At 39.6% G+C, this 13,316-nt stretch overlaps 1 protein-coding gene across 1 annotated transcript; it reads left to right on the forward strand.

Moving 5' to 3' along the window:
* The first annotated feature begins 2,575 nt into the window (after positions 1-2,575).
* Nexmif (neurite extension and migration factor) lies at positions 2,576-8,280 on the forward strand. Its single transcript, XM_027922979.2, has 3 exons — positions 2,576-2,654; positions 3,285-7,653; positions 8,238-8,280. The coding sequence occupies exons 1-3, from the start codon at positions 2,576-2,578 to the stop codon at positions 8,278-8,280; spliced, it is 4,491 nt and encodes a 1,496-aa protein (XP_027778780.2).
* The last annotated feature ends 5,036 nt before the right edge of the window (positions 8,281-13,316 follow it).

Genomic DNA, 13,316 nt, shown 5'->3' on the forward strand with positions numbered 1-13,316 from the left:
GGCGCATGCCTATAATCCTAGCAGCTCAAGAGACTGAGACAGGAAGATCGCGAGTTCAAAGCCAGCCTCAGCAAAAGCCAGGCACTAAGCAACTCAGTGAGACCCTGTCTCTAAATAAAATACAAAATAGGGCTGGGGATGTGGCTCAGTGGTTGAGTGCCCCTGAGTTCAATCCCTGGTACCCCCCAACCAAAAAATAAAATAAAAAAGGCCAAGGATGTAGGTTAGAAGTGCCCCCAGGGGTCTATCCCCACCACAGGAAGAGGAGGAAGAGAAAAGGAAAAATTCCCCATTTCTTGGTCAGGAGACATGGGTTCCATTCATGGATCTATCAGTATGATTTTTATGACCTTATCTATCATATCATATTCTCTCTGTGCCTTAGTCTTCCTGGTGTTAAAAATGGACTTCCTCATAAATAACTATAAATATCAGGGACAAGACAACATTAAAGTATCAAAATAATGTGACTCTATCAAGTCCCTACCAAAATGGGATTAGTGGAGAGATTAAAGAGAAATAAAATGATCCCTGAAGTTCTATTGAGTTCCTTAAAAAGAAAGATGCACGTTGTAATCCATTATGGTAGTGTGATTCCATCTGACCCATGGGTTCCTTTCTGAAGCAGAGCAACCATTCAAACTGTTCACTTTGTCTCATCACAAATTAGTCCTCCTTGACAAGGATTTGGGACTTCAATATTGCTATCCACTCCTCTCCATCTTTTAAAATTCCCCAGCCCTTGTTTCTGTTGAAAATACAAGTAAGCATTTCTTTCTCTTTTCCCTGACACTCATGGTTTATTGCCTACTCATCAAGGACTCATAAAATAAGGAGAAAGTTGGGAAATTCTAATATATAAATGTTAAGGGAAATGCAGAATCATCTAAATTTTTAAAGACTGAGATATTGTCTAATAGAGACTCTTATTTTATTGAAAATTGGGCCCATATAGGTAAACATCTTATGGATTGAATTGTGTGAAATTGTTACTGCTTTTGTTCCCTCTATGTTGAATCCATCTTATATAGTGTATGTACACAGAGATGCTCCTTGATTTATGATGGGGTTAGATCCTGATGAACTCATCATAAGTTGAAGATATCATCAAATTTAAAATGCATTTAATATGCCTAATTTACCAAACATCATAGCTTGGCCTAGCTTACCTTAAACATGCTCAGAACACTATTAACCTACAGTTAGAAAAAAATCATTTAACAGCCTATTTTATAATAAATTGTTGAATATTTTAAATAATTTATTGAATACCAGTATGTAAATATGTTGGCAATACAATATACTAAGAGTGTTGGTCATTTACCTTTACATGGCTAACTGGTAGCTATAGCTCACTGCCCCTACCTGGCATCATAAGAGAGTATCATATAACTTATCCCTTGCTCAGGAAAAGATCAAAATTCAAAGTACAGTTTCAACTGAATTTATATTACTTTCATACCATCATAAATTCAAAAAGTCATAAGCTAAATCATTATAAGTTGGAGATCATCTGTATTACAATCAATGAGTATACAACTCAGATTCTTGTTACAGATGCTTGGCTATCAGTATTATATGATTTTTAATAAAAAGATTAATACCTACCTGGAGAGGATGTCTAGGGATGGGATAGAGGGCTGGAATGAACACGGATGTGTAGATGTTGTAGTGACACATCATAGATACCTCTATCTCTGGGGCCTCATCTCCCATCATTTTTATATACATACACTAGGTGGTTGGTCAGGAGATGGGGGGGTTATAGATATGTTTACTATGCCTGAAAAGTATCAGATGATGCTGGGGCCTTTTCAGAAAATCTAGATCTTATTTGTTGTCACATTTTAAAATCTTGATGTAGGTTTGGAGGAATACTTGTCAAAATCTTAGTTAAGATCCTAAAGTTGAGAAATCAAGGAATTCCCTACCTCTTTAAACCTTAGCAATCAAATTTTAGGGCATAGAATGAAAAAATCTGAGTGCATTGTGTGTGTGTGTGTGTGTGTGTGTGTGTGTGTGTGTGTGTATGCAGGTTGGACAGCATTTGGTCTTGGAATGAAACAATAATATATATATATATATATATATATATATATATATATATATATATATACACACACACACACACACACACACATACATATGTGAATTTGTTTTTGAAGAGCCTTTTGACCATCTGAAATAGAAATGAAGTAGAAATGAAGCAAACAGTAATGAAGCTAATCTTAACATCCACATACTCCTTATTTCAAGTTAGCTTGGACTCTGCTTTGCATCCTTTCTAATTGGACACCTATGAAGAAAGATATACGTTTGCCTAATGGGAATAGTATGGCCTAGGATGTATGAATGAAGTGTGGGTTTCCAAATTGACTTATATGGTAAGCATAAACTATAAAACAAAAATAGCAGTAATGAAGACAGTCTGGAAACAGGTAAATTCCATTGAGCCTTTTAAGAATCGTGTAGCTAAAACAACCTGTAAAAGACAGAATAAAACTAATTTATATATTTGAAATGTGCAGGTTGGACAGAATTTGGACTTGGAATGAAACAATAAGAGGTTACATTCATGGATAACGAACAAGATAAGACTATTGCTGCCTCAGCCAACGGAGAAAACACTCTGATTAATGGGGTCAAAGAAAATGGTAAGGGAATTTAATTACAGAATATAATCACTCTCCTGATAGTCCTTTGTTATTACTATGGATTTTCAGTATCCAAAAAGTTGGGACAGTTTGAGTCCAGGATGCCTTTGTGATTGATGTTAATCCTAAACTTTATTCTACCAAAATTTTAACTAGATTAGAAGAGTCTCTGAGAGGCTTCAAATCTGACCACTTTGTCTCCCCAAATCATCTCTGTCAAATGAAGTTCCTCAGAATTCCTAGTGAATCAGAGTCACTGGGTGCTTCCAGGATATGACTCTGAAGGACAGGCCTGTGTCTCATATCTTAAGACCATGAATATCCCCTCTGAAAGCCTTGACTTTCCATTTAATCAAGCAATCCAATTCTTTCTTCATTTCTAAAGAGGGCTATGACTTTCTCTGAGGAAGAAGCTGGAGCCAAAAAATATTATTTTTCACTTGCATGAATGTTCAATATGAAATCAGGATTATTCTTGAATGTTCTAGTTGTGGTTTTCAAAGCTAGAGAAATAGAGGCATACTTATATAATAAGATAAAGTACCAGAAACTGATCAAGGGAAAGAAAGTTAATGAATCTGGTCTAAGACCTTTAACTTTGTTCATGTCATCTTTTCCCCTTTTCTCTAGACTCAGAGAACCAGGAGGTGGCAATGAAGTCATTTGCAGCCCTAGAAGCTACTGCACCAATTCAGCCTATACCAGTGGTACAAAAAGAGACCCTGATGTTTCCTAGGGGTCTCCTGCCTCTGCCCTCTAAGAAGCCCTGTATGCAGAGCCCTCCCTCTCCTTTGGGCCTGATTGAAGCACCTGAGCATGCTGCTAATAGTGCTTCTGTGAATGCCATCTCCCTGACATCTGGTGTTGCAAAAGGCCTGAACACATGGTCACTGCCCAATGAGTGTGAGAAGGCTCCATTTGCCATAATGGAGCCTGCAGGCATGTCAGCTCTGAATGGAGACTGCCTCATGCAGCCAAGCCGGACTTGCTTGGGCTGCTTCATGGAATCCAAGGAGGCAGTAGATCCTGAGCCAGGAATCAGTCTGAAAGTCGGTGATCTAAATAGGGATTATGAAACATGTGCAGTCTCTGATATAGGGATTCAGTGCATTAATGCCGGAGAAAACATGAAATATGGAGAGCAGCTGCTTTCAGACCAGCTCCTAGGCTTCCCCCTGCATAAATCAAGGGCAGGAGATAGACGAGAATCTGAGAAACCTGACATTGACTTGGAAGATCCAGCTCAGAAAAGTTATTATGAGGCATTACTATTAGATAAGTGCAATACAGAAGAAGCTTTGCTTGCAAATTCCAATCAGGATTGGGGTTACTTTGAGACTTTCATTAGTGAGAGTAAAATTGAACTGCTTGACCTTTGTTCCAAGAATGAGCTATCTGTCAACCTGTTCTCTGAAGAAGATGTGGATAACTACATGTTTGATGATGATGAGTCAACACTGGGCAGTGACGTCTGCTCCCTGAAAATTCGATATGAGTCCTTTCAGGACAATGTTCGAGACAAGACCACCCTTCTGATGCAGGAGGATGCACAATTCAACTTTTTTCCCAGTGTCTTTACTACCTGCCCCAAGCGGGAGTCTAAGAGTGGGACCCTGAAGCAGAGCAGTGATCTTTCCCAATTCAAAGTTCCTGATGTGAGCATCATCTGGGGGGAAGAAGATAAAAACTTGGACAAGAAGAAAGTCAAAGAGGAAGGACATGAAGATAAAGGTGTAGAGACAAAAGATGGAAAGGATAATGAAGAGAAACCTGCCTTAAATAAACCATGCAGTGGGACTGATGTAGGGCAATTTAAGAATTCAAAGCAGGGCCATCTTACTAATTCCTTGGAAACATCAGGGAACTACAGTGATGACAGTTCCTTCATTGAGGTCTCATATGATTCCATGGGAGAGATCAAGGACTGTAGCCGCTATATGGCTCGGGATACTAATTCTGGCAGCTCCTCCTCCCAGCAGAACTATGGGTTACGAGCGAAGAGAAAAGTAAGATACAGTGAAGATTACCTATATGATGTTGACTCACTAGAGGGTGAAAAAGTAAATGAGAGGAAGGAATGGCTGCCAGGTGGTTCCAAAGAGGAAGATGATGATGAATGGTGTCCCAAAAAGAGAAGAAAAGTAACCCGTAAAGAGCCCCCTGTTATTATCAAATATATCATCATCAATCGCTTTAAAGGTGAGAAGAACATGCTGGTGAAGTTGGGTAAGGTGGATGCCAGTGAGACAACAGTGAATTTGAGTGAGAATCAGCTCAACAAATATGCCAAGCTGGCACCTTTGAAAGCCTTCTGGCAGAAGAAGAAAAAGAGAAACAGCAACATAGACTCCATCAAGACACCCTTATGCCAAAAGCAAAGCTTTGAACCAGGTAGCTTTGAGGTATCATTCCTGCCACCTGCTCGTAAACGAAAATCTAAACTTGGCAACAGGCACAGGATTCAAAGAATCCCATCCATGGAAACGTCAGCAAGTAATAAGCAGGTTTCATTCTGCAGTGAGCAGAGGCAAACTAATCGCAAAGAAGATGGAGGCCTAAAAGGTACATTGAAGTCAGCACCTCTAGCCACTGCCAGCAGTGCAAATGGATCACATTTAAATGACATCACAGGCCCTGACTCGGTGAAAGTCAAAGCCCAAGACCCAGAGTTTAAGGGGCCAGAGAGGAAAGTGCTCAACAAAATCAAATTTAAAAGTGAAGCTAGGTTAAAATCCAAGAAAATCAAAGCTGGGCAAGAAAGCAAGCCAATTGTTCAAATGAGCCCTCTCTTGGAAGACCAATCTTCCAAGCCTAATTTAAAAAATGAAGTTGTTCCTGGGAATTCAAACAGTTCTCATCTATCTGAATTTCATGAGGCCAAAGCTGCTAAGAATTCCACTTTCCTACCAACCACCTGCTCTTCTGAAATGCCTCTATCTTCTGCTAATGTTACCACTAATATACCTGTTATCCCTGGAGGGTATCTGCAGACACTGTTAGATGCTTCTGACTTGTCAAATAATACTAATATCTCATACTTCACCCACCATTCTCCTGAGCAAAGTGAAAGCAGTCTCACTCCAACAGAGAAGTCATTTGTACCTCTCCACCCTACCCAGGACTGTGTACTCTCCTCATCCTCTGACTCTGAGCTGCAGCAGTCATCTCTTAACTTCAAAATGGAATCTAGTAACTATGAAAATGCATGGCCCAACAAGGCTACTTCTGGTACCCAGGAATTCATGGCTGAAGTCTCAAGGGAGATAGCCTCAAACCAATCCAGTGAATTTGAAGCATCTCAAGTAGTGTCTATGGAAAATAATCTCCCAGCTACAACATACAATCCAGTTGGCCTCAATAGTGGTGGTGGTAGTTGCAACAAGGTCCTATATGCCTCTGTGCCAGACACCCAACTCCAATCTGATGACTCTTATCAATTATGTCACTTTAATAATGGAGATATTTGCTTTCCTTTCCAGCAGGGCCCAGTCAGTATGGATGATGGTCGGCTCTTTAGCTTTGATTCAATGGCCCCACTCTCTGTCAGCTCAAACAATTACTGCTCCTTAAGTTTGAAGTCCTGTGAAAAGGATGGTGATGATGATATCGCTGATGATTTCCTGGCCCACTGCAGCCCCAAGCTAGTGATCCAGCAGAGCATTGATGAGATAGTACCACTAAAGGAATCCACTGACCTCCTGGATATCTCCAATTTCACTCCTGACAAGTTCCGCCACTCTTCCCTCTCAGAGATGTCCCCACCTGATACCCCCAGTCTTTCTCCTCAGATTACCAGATGTGAGACTATCAAGACACTAGGAACACTGAAAGGGTTCCAAGATGGTGTCCCAGGACCATTGGGCAGCATGGAGAAAATCAAGTGGGACTGTAGTACCCTTTCTCAGCAGGTCCAAGCGGATGATGGATTTACTTTAAATAACCATCAGTTTCAGTTCCATATGTTCAATGATGAGGATTCTATCAGCCTGCTCCAAAAAAACCCTTGCTTGTCAACATTTAATGACCCATCAGGTCAAATTAGTACCAACAACAAAGTATCAAAATCAAGAAAGAAAAGTTCACCCAGCAAGAGTGGAGCTATGAACCAAAGTTCTTCTCAGAAAAACACCAGGAAAAAGTCCCCTAAAGTCAACAATAAAGGGACTGAAAAACCACCTGGCAAAACCTCTCGCCAAGTCCCTAAGTCAACAAAGAAAGGAAAATACATGGCTGCCATCAATGGAGAGAAAATGCAAATGGGCATTGGCCGTGGAGGAGGCCAGACTAATAGCGTATCCTCCACTGGGAAGACACTGGCTGACTGTACCCAACATGGAGGCCCTGTCACCTCTGTGAAGATGCCAAGTCAGAAGGGACTTTCTGCAGATTGGGTTTTGGGGAAAGAGAGCAATCCAGGCTGGAGCAACATGAGTATGGGCACTAACACCAACAGCCTCCTGGATGATGACCAACGGGAATTTCAGGAGCCTTCCTATATCTTGTCCAACATTGCCTCTGGTATGGCAGATGTGCAGAGATTCATGATGGCCTCCATAGAACCCCTTTGGGAACCCATGGAGCACCATGGGGACCCCAATGCATTCTACTCCCCTGAGTCCAATAGTCTAAAATTAAAAACCCTCAAAATATTGGCTGGGACACCACAAGAATCTAAGAAAAAGGTCAACAGTGGGTCTCCAGGAACCACTAAGAATCACAGGTCAATCAAAGGTGTGAGCAAAAGCAATGGGAAAGCAGCGACAGGTGATCCTGGTCGTGCAGACATGCCTGGTTATAATGAGGACTCTCGCTCTGCCTTCTTTGATAAAAAGTATAGTAGCATGAGCACTTTAGGCAATAATGGACCGACACACAAAAAGTTATATCGTCACAAATCCAGCTCCAAGGCCTTGAGAGATGAGAAGTGTAAGGGAAAGCGCATGGAGCGAGAACAGGTCCACAAGGATGAGGCTGGGACAGCTTCTTTAGAAAAACTGAGGTAATACTGCACCAAAATGGCTGAGATGATGCACCCTTAGATTTCCTACTACCTGCTGAGCCCACAGTCCCTCATTTTTTCCCTCTTGAAAGCAAAGTTTGCATGAAAGAAACTGTCCTATTCCCTTTTTCAAATAAAAGAAAAGAAAAGCGTGCATGAAAATCCCTATACCTTTAAGCCACCCCAAAAATTGGGCAATTTTGTTCTGGCTTCACTAGGGATAAGCTCTAACAAGGCTACTTTTTTCTTCTGCTATTCAGCATTAATTTCCACCTATTATGAAAATATGCTCTTGAATGATTTTGGAAAGGGAAGGGCTTTGCAGTAAGACAGATTTTGAACAACAGAATTAAAGTCGTGTAGACAAAAAGCCAAGATCATTTCAACAAAAAGAGCATTAGTTGGAAAACAAAATCTCAACACGTGGCAATTAGGAGTGCTTTCTAGTACCCCCTGCTATCTGTATCTTTTTCTGCATCATACAGCGTCTAGTATGATGTTAACAAATTTAGGTCGTATGATCCCTTTGAGGGACATACACTAAAACTAACTAAGATGGCATAAATTGTCTGATTTTTCTGCAGGGATTCCGACTACAATCTCCTAAAAGCAGAAACAGCATTTTGAGTTTTACCTGTGTTTGAAGAAGAGACTCGCATTTTCCAGAAAGACATTTGATGTTTGTGTTTTATTTCTTTCAAAATATGCCTTGTGGTATGTATGTTGACATGTAAGTGCTTAAAGAAAAGAATTTTAAATTGTGGGAATAAGTCTTTGAAAGCAAACTTTAATCTGATGTTCTATGTAAAAGACTTAAAAAGTCATACAGTTGCACAAGTAGTTTATGCACTATTTACCCACAAGGAAAAAATGGAAAACAGTGTGCCAAACTACAAGCAGGTGACTGTACTGTATATATTTTTACTTCTATATCAACATTTGGTTGTGAGTATTTGGGGGAGCTTGTCCCTGTTAATTTACTAGAAACATTCCAGTGATTCTTGCTATTAACCACCCCCACTTATGTGGATAGCACCTGTAGATCAGTGGAAAAATATGTTGTGTTACACAATTTACCAAAACTTAAAGGATACTGTTTGAAATGTGCCAAATTTCCTTACCTCATTTCACAGATTCACCCCACAGTTTAAAGCTCATTAATGATTTTTTTAAATACACATATATATACATACACACACACTCAGAGAGATATGTGTGTGTGTGTATATATATATATATATATATATGTATATATATATATATATATATATATACACACACACACACACACACACACATACATACATACATTCTTTTAAGATTTTGAACTCTGATGTCCTGTGTGGAAACGTGAACAGTTGAACAAGGCACAATAAAGATGTGTATGTTCCATTGTCTAAGAGTTAAAATGTTGGAAAAGTCTGAAGGTCACAACAGCAAAGTCCATCAGGGACCTGAGTATATGCATTTATAGAACCTTTTACAAGGAAACAAAACAGCTGCTTTGAAAGCTTGTTTTCTAAAAGCAAAATCTGTAGCTGAAAATTATTTAAAGTGCAAAGTTATATTGCTGATACTTTATATCTCAGTTTTATATATTTTATAATAGTCTGGGATAAATTATAAAATAGCTATAAAACCGACACTAATGCTAAATGAAGTACATAGATTGCTTTTATTTAAGTAGTTTCCTAAATGTTTTATTCCAGTTTTGTCAAAAGTGCACTCATATCATGGCTTTAGTGTTCTTTAAGTGTTTAATCTTGCAATGCCAATGTCATTTAAAGAAAATGTTAAGGCATCTCACTTTGACCAAACTTTTCTTCCTATGAGTTAAATACATATAATATCAGATAAGCTGAACAATTCGTGGAAACAACTCATTTGGGCCATATATACTTAGTCTAAGGACAACTAGTATTTGATGCCGCACACTCAACGTAAGTGAATTTTTTATATAAATTTTTAAATCATTTTTAATTCAGCCCTCCCCCTCCACCTTTTTAAAAATTGTCACAGCTCCAACATCCCTCACTACTAGCCTTTTCTTCCCCTTTATTCACCACTCGACTTCTAACATTTGATCTCTTTTCCTTGCACAGTTGAAGGCCTATGAGGCTGATAACTGATGCATTATGGCACAGATGAGATAATGGATGTGAGAGCGCTTTGTAGATCGTAAAGTGCTATACAGATATAGGGGATTAATATTATTAATGTTGTTGGTTGTTGTTGTTGTTACTATTCTTACTAATATTGTTACTAACCTATTAACTTGTGAATATATAGGCTGGGGTGGGAGGGTGGAGAATAAGTGGGTGGGGAAAAGGGGGACTTAAAAAAGGGAAGATGTTTCAAAAGGAAAAATTTAAACAAAATATGAACCTACCTAGTCATTGCCACCTAAATATATTCACAAACAGAGAAGCAACATTTTAAAGTAGTCAGAGAGAAATGGAAGGAAGCCTATCACGTACATAAGTTTTTACACTTCCCAGCCCATGATTCCTTTCACCAGCCAGCTCTACTACTTACAGCTAGGTAGTAAAATGAACAAGCCTGTGTTCTTGAGTGGGTGTGTGTTCTCAGCATCAGTCTCTTCTGTCTGTGGGGACGAGTGGGTGAGGAGCAGCTTGTGAGAATAGTTCAAGCCCATTCCTAGGCTTTGATGCTCTGTGTGCAATGAGCCCTGGAAAATTACTTAGTGGAAAGGCACCAGATGAAACACGTCTTCTGCCCTTCAGCTGCCATCCAAAAGGGAAAACAATCAAACTGGAACACTTTCTTCTATTTCTCTACTCTGATAGCTAGCTGTTCGTACTAAATGTGATGGCTGGTTCCTAGGAACTGGTCTTTGTTTTGTTTTTGTTGTTTGTTCTGTTTTTCAGCCGAATTTTGGCTCGGAATCACCAACTCAGCCAGTATTGTGATTCCCCCAAGACTCCAGACCTCCAGTCAACCTGCTAGCTTGCAGGAATGGAGTGCTTTCTATGTAATCAAAAGGTGTCAATTAAGGAAGAAATACAGAAAGCGTTCCATGAGTACAATGTGTTTTTATAAAAATAAATACAGGAGCAGTTGTCCCAGGTTTTTTTAAGTATCAGTTCAGCTTTGGAGAATGGGGTGAGAACAGAATAGGATAGCCTGAAACTGTTGGAAACAATTTCTTTGTCAGAACTTGCTTTCATGAGTCTTTTGGAGTAGATACTCTTTCAGTTCCTCCTAGAGAGTCCCCTAAGGGCCAATTCTAGGGCATGGTTCATCCTTTTCTCCAAAGAGAATTGCCATTTTAAAGCACCTTTTATATTGGCCTACAGTGCATTATATGTTTTTAACATATAAATTAGTGACTTATAACCAGTTATTTTGTACTGAAACAACAAGAAAATGAGCTTGAGTAGTGAGCAATAGGCCAAGGCTAAGATGCTTATTCTCTTAATTTCATTTAATAACTGTCTCAGTACACTATGTTCTAAGTTGTTCAGCATTTAGCATTCTCTTGGCCCTATCTCTATTCACACAATTCTTTTTCTTCCTGTCACAACATAGTAGGCCAAACGTATTACAGATCCCTTATCCAACCAACTGCCTTAGTGGAGTGAGGACCAATGTATAAAAATAATGTTTTACCATATTACTGATCTTAAGTTAAAAATATTGGATTTTTCCTTGGTCTGAAATTTCTGATTACCACTCCCTTCCAACCTCTCTGAAAAGCTGCTTCCTATTAATTCCTCTCCCCAAAGAATGTCATTTAATCTTTACTATCTATCTTGGAAATGGTATCCTCCCTTATTCTTCTTACTTAGTTTCAGTCCTTGGTCCTAGAGTTTTTCTTCTTTTAGCCAGGTACAGTGGCGCATGCCTATAATCCCAGTGACTCAGGAGGCTGAGGCCAGAGGATTGCAAGTTCAAGGCCAGCCTCAGCAACTTAGTGAGGCCCTAAACAACTTAGCAAGGCCTTGTCTCAGAATAAAAAATTAAAAGTACTGGGGATGTAGCTCAGTGATAAAGTGCCCCTGAGTCTAACACCTAGTACCACAAAAAAGAAAAAAAATAATTTTTCTTCTTTTATGGTCTTATATTTCACCTCTCCAAGTTGTTAGAGTCTAAGAGCTTTAGCCAGAGTGATTTCTTCTGGAAGTTTGGAGGGGAACCTTCCCATTCTTAATCACCTTTCATCGCCTTGGCCATTCTCAAATCTAAACACTCACATGTGCACAAACTATCACATCATTGAGGAAAGCTGGAAACTCCTTTTCCTCGAACATCTGTAAGAATAGGTCTGATCTCCTGCCCTGGTTAGGTGCTGTACTATGTGGAACAGGGTGCTGATACAGTGGCCCTGACCAAGGGTCTTCGAGACTTTGGGAGTTGTGTTTGGGCTGTGGTAACTGGCTTGAACCAGTGGCCATCCTCTCTGCCTCTCCAGTGTCTCAGATACCAGCTGCCTCACATATGCTGCTTCCTCCCAGGTTTCCCTTCTGACTTCTTCTTGCTACTCTGTGCAATTATATGTTAAGGCCTTACCTTTTCCTAAATGTTTTCAAACCTCCTACACTACCTTGACCATCACTTCTTGAGCCATCTCCCTGAAGTCCTTGGTGCTAGGTGGGCTTTTGTGACAACTTTCACCTTCTCTGACCTTTTTCCTTGCTGGGAAGCATCAGTGTGTGTGGGGGGGTGAGGGAGGGGGGGTAAGTGTGTGTGTGTGTATGTGTGTGTGTGTGCGCGTGCATGCATGTGTGCACATGTGCGCGCATGTATGTAAGAGAGAAGCATAAGGATGCTTCAAAAGCTGTAAAGAACTCTAACTAGCATCCTAAGTTCTGTTATGTGAGGTCCTGCAGTTCTAGTGAATTTCCATTTTAGTGGGTTTGAATTAGGGTTTACTGCCTAGAGAAGAAAAACCATATCCAAGAACCTCTTAGTCAAGCTCACTCTTACCAAGCTGAACCAGCATAAGGCAGATCCACCACATCTTCAATTTACAAATGCTCTCAGAATCCAAGAAATGAAGAGAGCTAACTTTCTGCACTGAAGATGCAAATGGAACACTAGCTAGTCCTATCTACTGCTAGAACTAGAAATGTTTGTTTTCTCCTGTACTATTGAGAAATTATCTAATTTAAGGAGTTTTCATTTTTATTTAGGGATTTTTAATGACTGCCCATCACTACAGAAATAAGTCCTTTTTTATAAAATCAAACTGATGTGAGGTAGTTTCTTTTTTAATCATAAAATTTACTAAGCCTGTAATTATGTTTAGAAGGTTTAGTACCAAAAATCAAACATTTTAGTAACAAGTAGGGATCTTGTCAACACAATGTAGGCCAGGGATTTTGTAAAGGTTTCTCAAAGACCCAAGTAATGGAGAAAAGTTTTTAGTTGTGATGTTTAACTTGGGAAACACTGTCATCAGTTTGAGGGTCCTCAACCAGCATGGGATTATTTTGATGACAGTACTCAGGCTATCCTTTAAGGCACATTTTTTACTCAGCATTAAACAGTAGCTACAGTCATGAAGCAGAGATCCCATTGCAGCTACATGATACTTGAGATGTACTCTTGGTTTGAGAATTGTACCTAAGAGGTAAAACTTTGGGGAAGGACAGTATAAAAGAGAGAGGCTTCGTACAATGTTTAAGATATGAATGAGGCTT

This window comes from Marmota flaviventris, chromosome X (genome assembly GCF_047511675.1).
Source record: "Marmota flaviventris isolate mMarFla1 chromosome X, mMarFla1.hap1, whole genome shotgun sequence".
NCBI classification, from domain to species: domain Eukaryota; kingdom Metazoa; phylum Chordata; class Mammalia; order Rodentia; family Sciuridae; genus Marmota; species Marmota flaviventris.

Excerpts from the sequence above, each read along its gene's own strand:
- Nexmif (XM_027922979.2), top strand. The coding sequence starts at position 2,576 with ATGGATAACGAACAAGATAAGACTATTGCTGCCTCAGCCAACGGAGAA. Across the intron at positions 2,655-3,284 it reads TAATGGGGTCAAAGAAAATG|ACTCAGAGAACCAGGAGGTG; the intron begins GTAAGGGAATTT and ends CCTTTTCTCTAG. Across the intron at positions 7,654-8,237 it reads GCTTCTTTAGAAAAACTGAG|GGATTCCGACTACAATCTCC; the intron begins GTAATACTGCAC and ends ATTTTTCTGCAG.